Source organism: Protopterus annectens, chromosome 7.part0, assembly GCF_019279795.1.
Source record: "Protopterus annectens isolate FY-2018-M chromosome 7.part0, PAN1.0, whole genome shotgun sequence".
Taxonomy (NCBI): domain Eukaryota; kingdom Metazoa; phylum Chordata; order Ceratodontiformes; family Protopteridae; genus Protopterus; species Protopterus annectens.
The window spans coordinates 918,092,565-918,113,553 of NC_056739.1; the positions used below are offsets into that span (position 1 = coordinate 918,092,565).

The 20,989-nt window shown below is 42.3% G+C and overlaps 1 protein-coding gene across 4 annotated transcripts in view; it reads right to left on the reverse strand.

Annotated features, from left to right (window-relative positions):
- The window catches only part of MYO9A (myosin IXA), a 2,281,069-nt gene that overhangs the window by 631,385 nt on the left and 1,628,695 nt on the right, over nucleotides 1-20,989 (reverse strand). For all 4 annotated transcript variants that reach the window (XM_044077496.1, XM_044077494.1, XM_044077495.1 and 1 more), the window contains exon 17: nucleotides 17,108-17,147. In XM_044077496.1, the coding sequence (XP_043933431.1) occupies nucleotides 17,108-17,147 (40 nt within the window). The remainder of the gene's footprint in view (nucleotides 1-17,107; nucleotides 17,148-20,989) is intronic.

The following is a 20,989-nucleotide window of genomic DNA, read 5'->3' on the forward strand; positions in this document are numbered from 1 at the left end:
TTAAAGTATGAGGAGATGAGATAAAAATGATAATGTATAACCAATCTGCAAGAAAATCTCCAGGAATAAATGGCATTCTGTTGGAAGTTTGGAGGTTAGGAGGGAAGAAAAAAATAAAGATCTGGAAGGTTTTGTTTAACAATACTTCAAAACAAGGGGAAGTACTAACACCCTAATAAAAATGTGCGGTGGCTGTAACACAAAAAGGATGTAAAGACCCATCAAATCCAGCTTCATAATAGGCCCATTTTAATTTTACCCTATGATTATAAAGTGTTTATGTTCTACAATGGCTAAAATAATGGCATGGGTGTTGACAAAACTGATAGTTATGGATCAGTGTGGTTTTGTGACGGGGAGGCAAACATTTGACAACATTAACTGAACAAAGATGATCCAAAGGGAAGCAAAATGTACGAAAATACCACTGTGGTTGCTGGGTCTTGATGCAGAGAAAGCACTCAATGGAGTAAGCTGGGGTTTTATGAGTAAGGCAATGGAAGCAATTACATTTCCTGATACAATATTAATTAGGAGGATATATGAGGGATCGGAGACGCAAAATAATGTAGGAGGGTTCCCCCTTTGACAAGTTCTGTCTGAAGAGCAAAATGGTAGGGGTGTCCTCTTTCCTCTTTGTTATCTGTGTTACATTTAACATATAAGAAAATATACTGGCAAAGAAATTAAGGGATTCAAAAAGTCAAGGATGTAATTGGTATGGTATTCAAGAAAAGTTGGCTTTATTTGCAAATGATATTTTCTACCTGATAAAAGCAGAAAATGACATCTCAGTGTTGTTGAACATTCTGAGACGGTTCTGTTTTTTTCAGGATATAAAATTAACGAAGATAAAGCAAAGGTTATAGCTGTAAACTATGTACCCACATATGAATTAGTTCAGCAATACCCATATTTATGGGGAAATGAAAAAATGAAGTAATTAGGAGTATGGGTTTAAAACGGACACTGTTGTGACAGCTAAGGATATGTGGTAGGAAAACAAAAGATAATACAAAAACTGAGAAACTGGAAGCTCTAGCCTATGGATAGCAAGATATAAGCACTAGACATGTTTTATTCCCTTTAGTTGTATACACAAGTCAAGCATATTTTTATCAACTAGAGAAGAAGTTGTGGATAGTAATAAAGCATTGAAAATTTTATTTGAAAGGAGAAGGAGGTGAGAGTCAAGTGGGAATAAGTTGATCCTTCCAACAGAACAAGAAGGTTTAGGAGTACATGATTTGAAGGGATGGTTTTGAGCTACACAGTTAAGCCTCTTACACATAACACAAGCTGAAAGCTACAATTCAAAGTGGAAAGAGATGATATGGGGGGGGGGTAATTCAAGAAATAAGGAAAGAGTGAGATTTTGGATGCAGTCCTTTAAAGAGAATAACAACAGTCAAACAAAATCTTATATTCACAAAGTAGCACAAAGTATAGCAAAAACTAAGCCAACAAAGGAATGGAACAAAGGAGATTCTGTCAATAGGGATGACTGCAATTAGAGGCACAAAGAAAAGGCAAAAGGATGCTGGAATTTAATGTATATCTTCTGAAACTGACCTACCCATTTCAGGTAAAACAGGAATTGATACAAAATGTCCAAGGTACACAGGACTTTTTTTCTTGTTCTTTCTTTCCTTGCAAAGAACACAGGGAGATAAATGGACTGGTTCAGTCTCAATTGTCGCCTCACAGTTGGACGTTGCCCGTTCGATTCTCAGTTAGAGCGTCTTCTGTGTGGCGACATGCGTGAATGGGCATTCCTTCGTTGAACGTTGTGCATTAGGCCCGGCAAGCCAGCATGTAAAAATCTACTGCCAATCATTAGCGGACCGGAGTTCCGCTGTGGCGACCCCTAACCGGGAAAAGCCGAAAGACACAAACAAACAAACTTTTTGGAGGAAATAATATATTTTTCTACACTTGCTAATCAACACAAGAACCCTCCCTCCCAGTAGGTCCCTGGTTGGATATTTTCACCATCAGTCACTGTCTAGCAGAAGGAGAAGATAGTACAGTTGTGTACACTTACCATAAATGTAGAAGCTCGAGTGTATTCACTGTTGCAGTCATTACATTTGGGTTATCTACTTGCAGTAGCCTTCAGTTGGCCTGATTAACAAAGTCTTGGGTCCTACGTCAGTTGCTGTCTCTTCTTCCATGACGTCAGGTCATCAGGGGTATAAAACATGCAGCCGACGTCATTACATCAGTTTTTCTTGCCCCTGATGTCAGGTGCCCCCCTAATGGGAAGCAATTAAATCTATAAATATACAAGGTTATACCTTAAACAAAAAAGGAAATACACCAAAAAGCTTTTAAGCATTGTAAAGGAGAGAAGAGGTATAGCAAAACTAAGTCAAGGGGCTGGAGGGAGGGTAACCAGGACTGCAACAGTGAATACACTCGAACATCTACATTTATGGTAAGAGTACACAACTGTACTATGTTCTTCGTGTTTCACTGCTGCAGTCATTACATTTGGGTAGATTCCCAAAGCTAAGAATGGGAGGAGGAATTCAGATAGCATTAGGACCAGCTATAAGGCCCTGCAAAACTGCAGTGGCAAAGCCAGCTCTGGATTTAGAGAAAATTGGCAAATGGTAATGCTTGGTGAAAGTATGTACAGAACTCCAGGTAGCAGCTTCTAGGATGCCCCTGATAGGTATGCCTCTGAGAAAGGCTGTAGAGGTAGATGAAGCCCTGGTTGAGTGGGATCTGATCCCCTGTGAGATAGGTTTTCCATGGTGCTTATAGCAGAAATGAATGCAATGGCCTATCCATTTGGAAATGGTTCGCTTTGAAATAACCATCCCCTCTGTCACTGCATCAAATGCCACCAGCAGTTGTTCAGATTTCCATTGAGGTTTAGACCTGTCCAAGTAGAATCTAAGTTGCCTGTGCACATCTCAGGAGTGCAGTATCCTTTCTCCTTTGTTCTGTGGATTAAGAAAGAAGGTAGGCAAATGAATGGACTGATTAAAGGCCACACTGGATACCACCTTTGGCATGAAAGAGGGATTGGTCCTGAGGGACATCCTGTCCGCATGAAAGATGATGAAAGCCTCCACTGCAATAAGGACCTGTAATTCAGATACCCTTCTTGCTGAGGTGATGGCTAAAAGGGAAGCTGTTTTCCAGGAAAGGAATTTTAAATCTGCAGTAGCAGCTGGCTCGAAAGGAGGAAGGGTGAGTTTCTCCAATACAAAGTTAAGGTCCCAGGCTGGAGTTGGAGCTCTCCTGGGTGGTCTTAAATTTTTGGCCCCTCTGAGGAACTGCTTGAGCAGTGGAAGAGAGAGGAGGGGAGGTTCTGTGTTATAATGAGCTGAAATGGCTGAGGCGTGAATTTTTATTGAGGAAAAAGACAGGCCCTTGTGAAGCATCTCAGTTAAGTATTGTAAAACCGGAGGTAAACTGGGCACTGCTGTGCTCATCCCTTGAGATTGGTTCCATGCACAGAATCTTTTCCATTTTTCAACACAGAATCTTTTCCATTTTTCAACATAAGATTTTCTAGTACTACGCCTCCTTGCCTCTAAAATGACATCCATCACTGGTTTACTGAGGGATGGTAAAGGAGAGCTTAGGTAATCAGCCAGGCTGCTAGGTTCAGTGTTTGAAACTGAGGGTGCAGAATCTGGTTCTCTTGCTGAGACAGCAGGGTAGGAGTCTGAGGCAGGTGCCATGGGGCCAACAGTGACACACTACGCAGGAGGGGGTTCCAGTGTTGGTGTGGCCAGGCTGGTGCAATCAAAATCATCCTTGGTTTGTCTTGTTTGATCTTTAGTAGTACTTTGGAGAGCAGAGGTAGAGGAGGAAAGGCATAAATTGATAGGTTTTTCCAGCTGAAGGACAGAACATCCACTTTCCAAGCTTGTCTGTGGGGAGTCCTTTTACAAAATGTTTCCAATTGATAGTTCTGGGGGGAGGCAAACAGGTCTATATCTGGGTTCCCCCATTTGCTTGTCAACATGTTGAAAATACTTGGTTCCAATTTCCACTCGTGTGGGTCCATGAGTGTTCTGCTTAGTCCATCTGCCAGTGCATTTAGTTTTCCTGGCAGGAATTGAGCTTGTAGATGTACTTGGTAGCTCAAGTCTGTGTTCCACAATGCCATGGCTATTCTGCAGAGGGGGTAAGAATGTGTACCCCCCTGCTTGTTTATGTACCACAAAACAGTGGTATTGTCCTGGAAGAATGTGGTCCTTGAAGGCTATCAGAGCATTCTGTACAGCTAACATTTCTTTATGATTGATGTGAAGGTACATTTGAACTGGGTTCCATTTGCCCTGAATGCACTATACTGCCAGGCGCGCCTCCCCCCCATGCATAGTCTGATGCATCTGTTGTTAGGGTTTGGGCGGCAGGGGGTAGTTTGAATGGTAGTCCCTTGTTTTGGTGGCAGGCCTTTGCCCACCAAAGGAACTCTAGGCATAGACAAGGAATGACAGGGATAATTGATTCCAGGTCCTGAGAATGTTGACTCCATAGGCTTTTTAGATACCATTGTAGTTTCCCTCATATGCAGTCTTACATATGGAATTAGAAGAATGCAGGAGGCCATGAACCCCAAAGCTTGTAGTATTTGCCTTGCAGATAGCAGGGTTTTTGTGACCACTTGTTTGAAGTAGGTTGTCAAGTGAATTTGTTTCTCTGGCGTGAGGAAAGCCATCTGGGAAGTTGTATTCAAGCTTGCTCCCAGGAATATAATTCGTTGACAGGGTACCATGTGCGATTTCTTTTTGTTTATGGTGTACCCCAGACAAGTTAGCACCCTCTGTACAAAAGCCAGATAATTCAAAAATATGTCCTGGTTTTCTGCCTGAATTAGACAATCGTCCAGGTATTGGCATATTTGAATATTTCTTTGCCTGCAAAATGCAATGATTGGAGTTAGGCACTTTGTGAATACCCTGGGCACAGCAGATAAGCCAAAGGGCAGTGCAGAGAACTGATAGTGCGTGTAGCCTGCTTTGAAGTGTAGGTATCTTCTGCAAGACTTCCTGATTGGCATGTGCAGGTATGCTTCCTTTAAATTTAGTGTTGCCAACCAGGCATCTTTGCTTAGCATAGGAAGCAACTGGTGAAGAGTCAGCATCTTGAATTTTGGAATCACCAAAAAAGGTGTTTAGACAGGTCCAGAATAGGACACCATGAATTGTCTTTTCTGGGTACCAGGAAAAATCTCGAATAGAAACCTTGCCCCTTTTTCTCTTCTGGTACCAATTGAATAGCCCCTATACTTAAGAGAGACAGTACTTGCTTTTGGGCCTTTGCCCACTGCTTTGGAGGTAGATCCGGCCAACTGCTTGGAGATGGTGATGTGTGGAAGTGAAATCTGTATCCTGGGGACACTATATTTAAAACCCATTTGTCCTGGGTAATGAGTCCCCAGTTCTTTGCATGAAGTGCAATCTTTCCCCCCAAAGGGGCAGTCAGCTGAGAAGTGCTAGAAAGTTTTAAAAAGAAGTCATTGAGACAGTTTACCATAGGGGGGAGTTTTATTACTCCCAAATTTGGAAGTGGAGGCCCCCCACTGGTTAGTCCTGTGCATCCCCTGGGACTGAAGCCTGGGTGCTCTGCTGGATCTGGGTTTGGACTGAGAAGGTCTGGAAGAGGCAGGAAAGGACCAGTTCTTAGAAGGCCAATGCCTACTAAATCTTGGAGGTTGTACTTGTAAAAAGTCTTTAACAGTTTGCATAGATTTAGCTTTTTCCACCATCTTTTTAAGAACTTCTTCTGCCTTGTTGCCAAACAGGTGGCCCTGATTTAAGGGAGCATCCAGTAATTTCGCTTTAACATGATCTGGCAAGTATTGCTCCTTAAGCCAAGCATGCCTTCTAAGTACAGATCCAGTTACCGCAGCCCTGCAAGATGCCTCTAGTGAATCAGAACCACATTGCAATGTATGTTTACCAACTTGTTCAGCAGAATGCATAATTATCCTGTAAATCCTTATTTTCAGCACAATCAGGAATCAACATCATTTTCTGTTTAAGCAATCCAATAATATGCAGCTGACACTTTAACATACGAAACTGGCAATTCAAGGCCTTAATGGCCAAAGTTGCAGAAGTGTATACCTTCTTACCTCATCTATCCAGCACCCTGGAGTCTCTATCAGAGGGGGTAAAAATTTTGGCAGTAGTAGCTTTAATGTCCTTGAGTCCCTGTAAAATGGTTTTAGGATCTGCAGTAGGATTTTTGAAAAGGAACTTGTGAGAGTCAGGAACCCTGTAACATCTATCAGGTAAAGAGTCAGGGCCATGCTAGATTCCGAAAAGGCATCATCAACAATGTCCAGTACTGGAGGTATAGCTAAAGGCCTGTGCTGGGGCAGGCGTAAGAAATCTCTAAGCCTCTTTTTAGAATCAGAGAAATCCCTGAGAGTATGCAAGGTTTCACCAAAAGAGAAATCCTCTGGGGGGGGGGGGTAGAGTCCTCAGCATCAGAATCCTCATAGGTAGATAAGCGTAAATCATGGTCATCAGAGGAAACAGAAATTTCAGAATCCTGGTCAGAAGTATCATAAGCAAACTCAGTCCTAGGTCTCTTAGAGGGGAAAAGTTGGCTTCCCCTGATTAAAGTAATAAGGTCTTCAGTCATTCTTATCATTGGTTCTTTAGGCATAGAGGCCTGACCATGCAGTCTGGGCATCAATTTTCTAGGCATGGTTCGAGTTTTAGGCCTTGAAGAAGAAGATGGCGCCGGTTTAATATGCAAGTCAATAGGCCTGAATACACCCTCAGAAGCCAGTGCCTGCACAGCGGCTCCGGACCCATCCAAGGTAGAGACATCTGCAGGTTCCACAGTTGAAGCAACTCATGGCATACCGGACTCCGAATGGGTCTCAGTAGAGGCCTGCGAATCTGAAGTAGTGGTATCAGGGGCTGCGAAAGCACCTCACTGAGTACCAGCGAACTGGGTGGCCTGTCTCTGTCTTTATCTTTGCGTTTTTTCAGAATGTCGGTAGCCGGATGGCTTACCGAAGACATATCAGGATAATTGAACAGAGCACCAAAAAATTTAGAAGTGCAAATATACCGACGACGGAAAGCAAGGTATGTCGTGGTCAGGGCCTAGGCAAGGAATACAGTACGAATGAAAATCTTTAGGAGGTATTTGCTTTCCACAAGAAATGCAATTATTTACTTTTACTGACATCGGTTTAGAGCAAGAAAAAGTTTCCCCAATGGGGTACTTAGCTTTTAGTTGAAGACTTTGTTTCTGAAACTCGAAAATGAAAATTTCAGGAGACAGCCGACCGGCACTTGCAAACTGCTTCTGCTTCAGGCATCGCACAGCAAGAAAGACTGATGTAATGACATCGGCTGCATGTTTTATACCCCTGACGACCTGACGTTACGGAAGAAGAGACAGCAACCGACGTAGGACCCAAGACTTTGTTAATCAGGCAGACTGAGGGCTACTGCAAGCAGATAACCCAAATGAAATGACTGCAACAGTGAAACACGAAGAACATCTGGAAAATCCCACATTCAAAGATGTCAGCATGCTTTTTTCAATGTACACTGTGATATACTGCAACACACACATAAGAGCATGCATAGTCCAAGCCCTCCAGTTCTACTCTTGTATCTAGCAAGCACCTTCTTGCAAATCATAAAATGACAACAACAAGCGATTGACATATAAAACTACTAACAAATCACACGTAAACATATACTTGCCCAAGTTGCAGTGAATTCAAACAACTGTGGCTCATGGAAGGGCTTGAACTCCTGATCCACTAAGAATGGTTCTCGCATCTAATCTATGGCACAAAGAGATGGAGCTATTACTGCAACCCAGGTGACCAGGGTTTGAAAAGCAGCACTGGCACTTGAGGAGGTAGGCAGGGCGGGAGAAGAATGAAGGACTGTGACCCAGTCACTACTTCCGGGGGATGGGAAAGGCTGTGGGTGCTTGGGGTGCACATATCTGTTATAGCTAATATTGTGAACACTTTTTTATGGGTCCTTGGATGGTTTAACTCCCGAGCAGTAACCCCTAAGATGGAACAGCTGGAGGACTGCAAAAGCACACAGCTCAGAAAACTATGTCTGAGACTACAGTTTTATCCTGGAGTCAAGACAATACTGCTTGCTGAAGGTCTTCACAAACCACCAAGTGTCCACAGCACAGACACCTGCAATGCAGACATTCTTTAAGCAACACTGGAGGCAGTCACTCACTCCCCTCCTACTGTTAGCTCTAACCACAGTATTAGCCTGGGTGTGGTTCACTGCTTGATGGCAAAAGATAATGCAGTTGGTAATCTACTTGTCCACCATGAATCCTACTCTCTCCAATGCAAAGGAAATAATAGTACTGGTTTACCTTCCTGAAACTCTACACTCATTTAAAGCAGTACCCTAGGGTGTGAGTGGACACTGGAGGTGTCATCCACCTTCCTTCCCTTAACTTCTGCCCTTATGAAGAAAATGGGATGAAGAACAGATCTATTCAAGGACAATTCCACAACCACTTTTGCAAGGAAGTGAGGGTTCATCTGAAGGAACCTCCACTTCTTGTGAAAGACCATGAAAGCCTGAAACTCTTTTATCCTCTGTACTGAAGTGACAGCCTCCAGAAAGGGTATTTCCCAAGAAACAAATAAGCACAAATGAGAAAAGAGGTTCAAATGTTGAACAGACAAGCCTATCTGCTATGAAGATCCAATCCCACAAGTAGACTCTTCAAAAAAGGACAGAGATGCAACTTTCCTTTAAGAAACTCCTTGATCAGCCACAATGGACCACAACACTGCCATCCACAAATTCCAAGTGTGAAGAAACAGATGATCCATACACTTTCATTGTTGAACACTGTGGTCTAAATCATACAAGGGAAATGAGATAATTCAATATCATCTTCAAGTTAAATGACCAAGGCAGTAAAGGGTACTAATTACCAAAACTGAGAAATGGTTCTTCCACTTGCAGGAAAAGGTCTGCCAAGTGGAAGCCTCTTGCTGGCAGCCATACTCACCTTTGTGACCCTAGATGGCAAATTCAGTGAAATAACGAGGGCCAAGCCCACTTGTAGAGTGATTTGTAAAACTAACTTCTGGGAGATTCACCCCTGACTAGGACCTGGATAGTTTCAAGTGACACCCCATAGGTATCATACCTCCATAGGTATCACAAGGGATAAGAAACTAAGAGTAATGCTACTCAACGCCAGAAGTCTAAACCTCAAGATGCACGCACTCAAAACTCTCCTTAGCATGGAGAACATCGATATCTGTGCAGTAACAGAAACCTGGTTCAGGGCTACCGAGAGCACCCCAGCACTACCAGGTTATACCTCATACCATGCTTTTCGGCCCCAAAACTTGGACCGAACCACAAAAGGAGGGGGAGTATCGATATTCATCAAAGATACCCACACCTCCAGGTTGGTGGCAAAGCACGAAGCATCAGAGAGTATCCATGTGCAACTAACAGTGGGTAAAACTGCCTTCCAGTTTATAGCCTGCTACAGACCACCCTCCCAAACCCAGGAACCCCACTCGGCCTTCCTGAGAACACTGGAAAATATGAAGGTCTCTCCAAACACCATTATATTGGGCGACTTCAACTACCCAAACACAGACATAGCCCAAAGGTTCCTAGAATTTATAAACTCAAATGCTATGGAACAACTTGTTACCACTCCCACAAGAGGGGAAAACATACTGGACCTGATCATCACCAACATGGGGACTCTATGCTCCAGACCAGAAGTGTATCCCTCACTGGTAAGATCAGACCATAAACTAATCTCACTGGATATTCACATCCCGACCCCACCCCCTGCCCAGAAAACCACAGTGAAAAACTTCTCTAAAGCAAATTTCACACTCCTCAAAACTGAGGTGGAATCCTTCAAAGCCCCTGGGCCTGTGGAAAATACGGCCCAGACCGCAGAATCCTTTATAAACGCATTCTATGAACATCTTCAGGAATGCAGGGATCATGCAATCCCAAATAAAACCAAGACCCAATCCTCCAAAGGCAGACGTCCTGTCTGGTGGACCCCAGCCATAAACAAACTATACAATAGAAGGAGGAAGCTACTAAATGATAGAGCAAAATCCCAAAAAGGGAAGGCATCACTGATCAGTATTAGCAAAAAACTACGGGCACACATAAAATTGTCTAAGGCCAGCTTCGATAGAAAAATTGCACAGGACACTAAGGATAATCACAAGGCTTTCTTTAGTTATGTTAGGAACCTGGGTGGTAATTTCCATATATGCTCAGAATTAGTCCAAAATGACAAAAAAATACACCAAACCCACAGACATTGCCAACATCCTAGCTGACAGGTTCAGCGCAAACTTCTCCCCCCCCTCCCCACCAAAAGGGCAAATATCTATCCCAGCAGAGTGCTGCCCCACTGACATCTCAGATGTTCAGGTAAGAGCCGCCCTCTCCAAAGCAAAAAACACAGCATCAATAGGACCAGACGGTGTCCCGGGCTGCGTCCTACATGAACTCCAAGAAGAGCTAAACCCAAACATAAAACTACTGTTCAATCTCAGCCTTACTACAGGATATGTGCCCAAAGAGTGGCGTACAGCAACAGTGGTCCCTCTCCATAAAGGTGGTGCCTCAACGGATCCTGGAAACTATCGCCCCATAAGCCTGACTAGCTTGGTCTGCAAAGCTATGGAAAGGATCATCATGGACCTCATAAATAAAGATATTGGGGACATACAAACACTGGAGCCTACCCAGTTCGGCTTTGTTAAGGGCAGATCCTGCCTCTTAAACCTGGTTGATTTCTTTGAAACAGTCACCAAGGCCATTGACGAGGGGAAGGTGGTCCACACAGCCTACCTGGACCTCGCAAAAGCCTTCGATACAATACCCCACTCGGGCATTATAGATAACCCCTATGTCACTAGATGGATTGCAAACTGGCTCAAGGACAGAACCCACATGGTTAGAATTGCTGGAGCCATGTCAGACTCCAAACCAGTTACAAGTGGTGTCCCACAAGGCTCAGTCCTGGGACCTCTCTTGTTCGGTATATATTTCTCGGAGGTACAGGCCAACACGGAAGGACTGTGGCTGACCAAGTTTGCAGATGACTGCAAACTGGGCGCCATATTCGACTCTCCAGCCGACACAAGCATCCTCCAAAAGGGCCTCATAGAAACAGACAACTGGTGCCAGAGCCATGGCCTCAAGCTAAATGCCAAAAAGTGTATAGTCATCCCCTTTGGCAAAAACAAAGTGCCCACAAATTACCACATAGGTGGTAATCCATTAAGTACAGAAGAAGTAATTAGGGACCTGGGGACCCAAGTTGATAGCAATCTCTCATTCGACAACCACGTGACCAAAGTGGTTAGAAAAACATTTTATATAGCCCACCTAATCATGAAGGGATTCACATCTAGATCAGGGGACGTCATCGTGCCTCTTTACTCATCCCTCATCAGGCCCATAATTGAGTACAATGCCCCTTTTGGGATGTACCTTACCAGACACCTGCAGCAACTGGAAAGACCCCAAAAGTACCTCACCAAGAGAGTCAAGGGGCTCAAACAGATGCCATATGCTGCCCGGTTAAAGAAACTCCAGCTCTACTCAGTGGCATACCGCCTGTTCAGAGGCGATCTGTGCCTGACGTATAAAGCCATGTCCAACCCGGAATTAATGGACATGCTGCACCTCAGAAAATCCAAATCCCATCGAGCTACGCGCTCGAGAGACTTGAACCTCAGCACTGAAATAAATAGGACATGCTGGAGGGACAGATTCATAACCCAGAGGCTCCCTTCACTCTGGAATAAAATCCCAGTCCAGGTTAGGCAGAGTCCCTCATTGACTCTCTTCAAGAGGAATCTTGATGAGTGGATGGGAGATCGTAGGTTTACCCCGGGTATCACTTCTGTGTCACTGTTAAATAGAGGCACAGTATACTAACTTCGAAAAAGGGCATAGCAAAATAAATTTAAAATGGGTGGCGAAAGCCAAACACATTCTGGCTAGGCTTGTAAATGCCCTAGGGCAGATAGCCTAGTATGAACCTATGAACCTATGAACAAGCAATCACAGTGCTAAAACCATGTCTCCCTTGGCCTTCAAGGGGAAATAAGAACTAATTTGTCTTTTTTCTCCCTGAACTTAGTGATCAGATATGGAATCAGTAGGAATGGTGGAAATGTATTCAGTACTCTACCACACCAACAGATGGAAAACAAATCCACCCCTTCTCCCTTTGCCCTGATATGCTCAGCAGAATAAAGTGTAGACCACATTCTCTAAAGTACCAAAGCAGGTCAATTTTCTAACTACCCCACCTCCCTAAGACACTGACCAGATATGGCTTCCAAATCTGTAGCCGCAGAAAAAGAATGGAGCAATTCAGAGCATCCAGCATCTTGTTCATTTCCCCAGAGATAAAAAGCGTTTTGAAAGTGAAGAGTCTTTCAATGGTTTGTGCCAAATGAGCAATGCACAAGGTGTATGACATAGTACTGCACAAAGGACTGGCTATCTGACAAGAAGATGAGAGGAAGTAGAAGCATATTTTTTCCTTCAAGGCTTTCAGGCCAAAGAAAGCCTTTGCAGTTACAGCTGGCCGATATGGAGACCCCTCTCAAAAGTGACTCGTATGTCTTGAATGGTGTGGAAGCCAAGGCACTCTCCTCAACTTGCAAATTAGGGATTTATGTAGCTACAGAATCACTGCAAGATGCAGAAAGTGATGACACTAGAAAATTGGTGGGATTTTTTTAATGCAGTTTTATTAAACTCACAATTTATCAAACAACATGCATCCAAAGTCACCAACATATTCATGGTACAATCACATAATTAACAGACATAGTCACATTTCTTTTTTTCATAAACTTTTCAGCATTTCAAAATAATTACTTTTTCAAACCAATAAACTTAATTTTACTTATTTTGAAAAACACATTGTAAATAATACTGAATATTAACAGTAACATAAAGGTCACATCTCCTTCCATGCTATCAAACTTTACCCCCCCCCTTGCAACAAAGTATCAAATATCAATAGTTTCTTCTTCAAAACTTCCAAACATAATATCACTCATCCCACTTCCTAGGCTATACCATTTATGGAGTTTTCATTCAAGCTACTGAATCTGCATTGCCCACCTTCTGATGAATCTATTATGTGCTTTTATCCCTTGCTCCTCCTCCCTCTTCAGAACTTCTAGAATATTCTGAACCCCTTTTACTGTTGAACTAATTGCTTGCTTAAATCTTCTTATAACAGACTTTGCCAATAACACAACTATCATTACCAACTCTCACTACTCTTACTTTTACGCCATTTTCAGTTCTCCCATCCCTCAGATACCCACTGTGAAGGCAATGGTCCTATGCATTATAATTAAATATATGCATCTTGTTCTTTCCCCTATTTAACAAGCTCCCACCTACTGATTTATTTCCATTACATTAATAGCACACCTTCCAAGGTCGTCTAACCCTCAAATTTCACTATACTGCTATCACTTTAATTTTTGGCTGCTAAAAGAACTACAGTTAGCATGGTCTTCTTACATCCTGTCATTCTAGCTCCATTATTGGAATTCAGCAGCATTATTACCTCTTCCGTAACTTCAATGGTTCAACCAGCATCTGCCATTGGGCATTTTGAAATATGTCTTTAAACTCCTCCCTCTCCAAGAACACATGCTCTCAGTTTCCGTGCTCACTCCCCACATAATATGTATTTGCTTATCCACATACTGGTTGATGCAGCTGAAAAAATTGTGGGTAAATGTTGTGGTTTTTGAAACTGGATCAGCACGGGGACAAAGCATGTCTGAAATTCTTAAGGCCTTTGTAGAGGGATATACAAAACTGACTTTGGAGTAGTACTTGAATGCATCTTAGTTAGTGGGCAATTTGGTACCAAATTTAATGGAAAAGTTGACAGTCTGGTTGTCAGATTTTATCAAGGAGGGGATAATACTAATAGGCATGCAGGCAAAGGCAGCATTCCTAAGGACAAGGTCAAGTATACTTATTTCTTCTTCTTCCAGCTTTTCCCGGTTAGGGGTCGCCACAGCGGAACTTCGGTCTGCTAATGACTGGCAGTAGATTTTTACGGTACCAAGGTGCCAGCCTGATACCCAACCTTTAACGAAGGCACGCCCATTCATGCATGTCTTTCGAACACCACTCGACCATGGGGAGGAAATGCAGACTCCACACATAAGGCGCACCAGCCAAGAACTGAACGAGAAAACCTCTTGCTGTGAGGAGACGACGCTACCGCTGCACCACCGCGGCTTTTATTTAACTTTTTTTTTTTTACTAAGTATGTGAACTTGTCCAAACACCCTTTTCAGTCACAACACGGGCCTCACAGGGCAGACAATACAACTAAATATACAACAGGATGCATAACTATTTACACAGAAATGTACACAGGCATTGGCAGTAACATGGTTGTTGTATAATATAGCACAGTATTGAATTTTCATTTAGGAACAAACCATTCAGAATTTTCAGGTAGGTACAGTTCATTACTGACAGAGCAAATTAGTTTGCAGTTCAGTTCCACAGAAGCATTTCAATGCATGTGATAAGAGCTGTATTAGTATTAAGCCAGTGGTTGGAATGCATAATTAGTCTTTGCCTTATAGGTACTTTCTATCCTACATCTCTGAAGCACTAACATGCATGCTGTTTTTTACACAGTTTACTGTATTTAGCTCTTGTGGGAACTTGGGACAATTTCTTTTAGGGAGCTGATTTTAATAAAATCAACAAAACACTGTGCATATTTACAGCTAGTTTTACAGAATTACCAACTGATGGATAATGAAGTTGCCTATTGGAATTAATAAATATGGTATCTAACTTGTCAAGGAATCTAATGTGCTTCTCAGGTGACACTTATGTGGATCCACAGTTGTAATGGTTGTGGTAATTAACTTTATCAAACTTAACAAAAATGTGAGGGAGATCAAGTTCAAATCTCAAAGTATTTGGTGTGAATTAATATTTCAGAAGATAAAATAAGATACTCCCTCAGATGGTCTGAAAGAGTGACAAATTCTTGTACCCAGTTTTAGTTGGAATGGTGGCAGGACAATGTAACCAAATGTCTGTAATATCACATATATGAATGTGCCTGAGCATAAGAAAGGCTTCCAGATGCAATTCATTGCTCAGAATTCTAGCAATAAACAGAGCCATCTTAATGTAGACTGAATTTGAATGTTCTATGGTTAAATGTCTAACAAATAAACATAGTCTAAAAAAGGCATTCTGGGGACAGAAAAGGTCTTAGCCAATATGTAGGACTCTGGAGGAGACAGTTGAAGGTCATACCTAGCAAAGCAAGCATGTCTATCAATCTTCACTACCCATGCTGACAAACACCCCCCCCCCCCAAACAAAAAGACATCAGTTAATAAGCCATAAGCCATTCATTGAACTCAACATTCTCTGTGAAGGCAAAATACTTCTAAAAAAAGTGTAGCCTCTGTCTCTGACACATGCATATAGTGTTCAACAACAGCTATCTGGCTGCAACTTCCCAAAGTTACAGAATCTAGGGTCATTACCCCAATATGGGTGACAGCTAGAATGTTCTCATACTTGGGGTGAATGGATTTAAAGGCTCTAGTCACATCTCTACTTCCGGAACCAAACAGAGAGCTGAACCGACCCTGTCCATGCACCAACCTGGTGAGTGAAGCATTTAGTGTGCCTAAGAACAGTCTCATCTATAGCTAATACATTACCACGTGTGACTTGCAGTCTCAGGAACCCCTACGGCATGGAGCCAGAGTGATTCACTTCAGTTTTAGATGAACACACAAGTGAAGATGTGTTAGAACGCGTACTGTTACGTGGCTGAGTTTTTTTTTTTCAGAATAAGTCTTTGTAGCTTTGGCAATAATTTCTTAAAATTTTAAGCAAAAGTGGATCTATTTTTAGGTGGTTACAATGTAGTGTTAAACTGCTTACTGATGTGACATGTGCGAGAGGTCAGAGTCCAAAATTAACAGGTATTTACACTTCTCTCAAGTACTTCTCAGTAAATGATAGCAAGCATGAAGCAGTTGTTCTAGTGCCTCTGGGTTCCTGAAGTGAACATACTGGCAACAGAATGGGGCATAGCGAACTGTGAGCTCATGTCAGAGACATGACCAGATATTAATGACTACATAACTGGTGAACTATCTCAAAGGTTAAAAAGGAGGAGCCCCGCCTACAAATTATAATTACGTGAATGAATCACATCAAAAGACTCAGTTTTAAACTGAAGGACATCAGAAAAACAGCAACAAATACAAAACAGAGCAACACCCAATAATTCATAGCCAAATTAATGAAATTATAACATGGTGCTTTAAGTAAACAACAGCTCTCTGCATGTTGCAGCAGGTCCAGAGGCAGATGAAACAAGGACAACAAATGAATAAAATCAAGTTACCATAACAGGTCTAGAACGTGTTCGGTACACTGCAACTCAACAGTATAAAACACTATAACATCTGTGTGTGTGTGTGTGCACATACACACACATATGCATACACACATACATAAACACACACATATATCTTTGTGTGTATGTATGTATGTATGTATGTATGTGTATATATATATATATATATATATATATATATATATATATATATATATATATATATATATATATATATATATATATATATGTATATATATATATATATATATAGAGAGAGAGGTCAATATCTCTGTCTATATACACACACACACACACACACACACACACACACACACACACACACACACACACACACAGTAATTTACACTTATACTCATTTATGTAAAGTCATGTACTGTGGTCAATCAAGTAGTATGTTTTGGAAATGCAGAGAAAAAAAACATACCTGAGAATGTGAAACTTCACAAAGCCAGTGAGCACAGGAGGGCACTGAAGCTCTGAGGTACAGATCTTACAACTAAATTATTATCTTACTATTAAGCAATCCCATAAAGCAACCTAACCTTGTTATGTGTGCCTAGTGCTGCAGATCCATGAAGAAAGCACATCTAAACTTTCTACTGCTTAATAGGGTTACGCTGAAGTAAAACACAGTACAAGTTACAGGACTTACCTTTGGAAGTAGAGGTTTTGGTTTGTAGTTCTTATTCCTCCTAGGAATGAAATAATTACTTGGTTAGCATCTGTTTAACAAATGATCACTAAACTGGTATGTGATGTTAATATGTTTCTGTTACATTCAGATTTTATATCCTCTGATCTAAATCAAACTGGCTTGAAAGGATCCGTCTCTCAAACCCTACAGTCTTGGTTTACACAAAGACAAGAGATGAGGAGAATGACTTACAATAGGTGTTGTTTTGATTAGTCTTGCTTAAAGGCAAAATGAAAGACTGAATACTGTATTGTGCAACACAAGATGACTGTATCCATCTCATACACTAGGACATATAACAAAATATTGAACTCAGTGCTTGCTGCTGAGTTTGACTTCACAAATGCAATATAAACTGAACTCAAAAAGTACAGTTGTGTACACTTACCATAAATGTAGATGTTCGAGTGTATTCACTGTTGAAGTTATTACAACTGGGTTATCCTGCTGGCAGGCTACCCTCAGTAGGCCTGAATTCCAAAGTCTAGGTCTGGCGTCGGTTGCTGTCACCTCTTCCCTGACGTCAGTGAGCCAGGGGTATAAAAGATGCAGCCGACACCATTTTCTTCAGTTTTTCTTGCCCCAGATGTCAAGTGCCCCCCAAAGGGTAGGCTAAAAATATGCCAATAAAACATGCATGCACCAAAATATATATAATACCTTCATCTATAAGCAAATACACCACGTAGGTTGTATAGGTTAGAGAAGAGCAGATAAGTTGCAGCAAAGATATGGGGGATGGTGGGTAACCTGGACTGCAACAGTGAATACACTCGAACATCTACATTTATGGTAAATGTACACAACTGTACTATGTTCTTCATGTTTCATTGTTGCAGTCATTACAGATGGGTTGAATCCCAAAGCTAAGGTTGGGAGGATGGAGCTAAATAGCATTAGGAGCGGCTATTAGGCCCTGCAGAACTGCAGTGGCAAAGCCTGCCCTGGATTTAGAGTAGAGTGGTAAATGATGGTGCTTTGTGAAGGTGTGCACTGAACTCCAAGTAGCAGCCTCTAAAATGTCTTTGGTTGGTACTCCCCCTGAGAAAGGCTGCTGAAGTGGCTGCTGCTCTGGTTGAATGTGACCTTATGCCCTTAGGTACTGGCTTGCCATGTTGTGAATAGCAGAAACAAATGCAGTGGCCTATCCACTTTGAAATAGTCTGCTTTGAGATCGCCTTTCCTTGTGATCCTGCAGCAAATGCCACTAGTAATTGCTCTGTCTTTCTGAAAGCCTTGCTTCTGTTCAAATAGAAGCGTAGCTGTCTGTGTATGTCCAAAGAATGCAGAATTCTCTCCCCCTTATTCTGTGGGTTTGGATAAAAGGTAGGCAGATGAATAGTGGGTTTGGATAAAAGGTAGGCAGATAAATAGTTAGGTTAAGGGCCACACTGGACACTACCTTAGGCATAAAAGTCAGGCTTGTCCTCAGAGATACTCTGTCTGGATAAAAAATGATAAAAGATTCCACAGCCACGAGTGCCTGTAGCTCTGAGAGTAGTCTTGCAGAAGTTATTGCTAGGAGCAGAGCTGTTTTCCAAGATAAAAACTTTATATCAGCTGTAGTGGCTGGCTCAAAAGGAGTCAGGGTGAGTTTTTCCAAGACATAATTGAGGTCCATGCTGGTATTGGTAATCTCCTTGGAGGCCTTAAATTTTTGGCCCCTCTGAGGTACTGCCTTAATAACGGATGCAAAAAGATTGGTGGCTCTGTATTGTAATGAGCCGAAATGACAGAGGCATGAATTTTTATAGATGAGAAGGATAGGCCTTTGTCCAGCATCTCAGTCAAGTATTGCAAAATCTGAGGAATATTTGGTAAAGCTGTGTCAATTCCTTGTGCCTGGTTCCAAGCACAGAATCTATTCCATTTTCCAGCATAGGATTTTCTAGTACTAGGCCTCCTAGCGTCCAAAATGACATCCATCACCGCTTTACTGAGAGGTGTGTTTTGTATGACTAAATTATCCTCCATGCTGCCAGATTTAAGGTCTTGAGTTGGCTGTGCAGGATCTGATTGTTCTGCTGGGGCAGTAGATGAGGCACTTGAGGTAAGGTCCAGGCTGGGCATTGAGACAAGTTCCTTAGGATTGGATACCTGTACTGGTGTGGTCAGTCTGGGGCAATTAGTATCATTTTCGGCTTCTCCTGTCTGACCTTTAGGAGTACCTTGGGGAGGAGAGGCAGAGGAGGAAAGGCATACACTGTTAAGTTTTTCCAGCTGAAAGATAGGGCATCCACTTTCCATGCTTGTCTGTGATAAGTCCTTGTGCAGAATCTCTTTAGTGGGCAGTTGTGAGGTGAGGCAAATAGATCTATGTCCAGGCATCCCCATTTCCTTGTTACCATGCTGAAGACTTGTCGATCTAATTTCTACTCGTGGGGATCCATGAGGTTTCTGCTTAGTTCGTCTGCCAGAGTATTTATCTTTCCTGGCAGGAATTGTGCCTGCAGATGTACTTGGTAAGTCAAAGCTGTGTCCCACAAAGTCATGGATAGTCTGCAAAGGGGGTAAGAATGAGTGCCTCCCTGCTTGTTTATATACCACACGACCATGGTATTGTCTGTCTTTATCAGTAGTTGTCCCGGATGAAGTAGGTCCTTGAAGGCTGTCAGGGCATTTTGAACAGCTAGCATCTCTTTTTGATTGATATGCAGATGCATTTGGTTTGCGGACCATGCGCCTTGAATACATCTTCCTGCCATGTGGGCTCCCCAGGCATAATCCGATGCATCTGTTGTTAATGTCTGTGTGGCTGGGGGTACAGTGAATAGCTGTCCCTTGTTCTGGTGACAGGCCTTCTCCCACTATCGAAACTCCTGTTGTAGGCAGGGAATGAGAGGAACTATTGTTTCCAGGCTGTGGCAATGTTGAGTCCAAACACTTTTTAGGTACCATTGAAGTTTCCTCATATGCAGTCTTGCATATGGAATTAGTAGAATGCAGGATGCCATGAAGCCCAAAGCCTGCAGAATTTTTCTTGCAGATAACTGGGCCTTTGTTGCCAACAGTTTGAAATAGGTAGCCAGTTGTCTTTGTTTGTCTGGCATGAGATAAGCCATCTGGGCAGTTGTATTTAAGCTTGCAACCAGGAATATTATCTCTTGAGAGGGTACTAGTTTTGATTTCTGTTCGTTGACTGTGTACCCTAGGCATGGTAGTAAGCTCTTTACAAACGCCAGATGTTGAAGTAGAATGTCCTTGTTCTCTGCTTGAATGAGGCAGTTGTCTAAGTAAGGATATATTTGTATTCCTCTTTGTCTGCAGTATGCAATTACTGGAGCCAGGCACTTTGTGAAGACCCTGGGCACAGTAGATAAGCCAAAGGGCAGTGCAGAGAATTGGTAGTGCATTGAGCCAGCTTGGAATCTGAGGTATCTTCTGCATGTTTGTCTGATTGGGACATGCAGGTATGCCTCTTTTAGATCTAAAGTCACAAGCCAAGCCTTTTTGCCCAACATGGGCAGAAGCTGTTGTAGAGTCAACATTTTGAATTTTGGAATATCCAGGTACGTGTTTAGAATAGATAGGTCCAGTCTCCAGGCTTTGTCCTCTCTGGGTACCAAGAACAGTCTTGAATAGAATCCTTGTCCCTGCTCTTGCTGTGGTACTTGTTGAATAGTCCTCATGTCCATGAGGGATGAAACTTGTTTTTGTGCCTCTGCCCATTGATTGCGTGGCAGGTCTGTCATACCGTTTGGCCTTGGCAGGGTGTGAAAGTGGAACCTGTAGCCTTGTGATACTATATTTTGAACCCATTTGTCCTGGGTGATCATGTGCCAATTTTGTGAAAGAAATGCTAGTTTTCCCCCCAAAGGAGGTGCCAAAAGATAAGTGCTT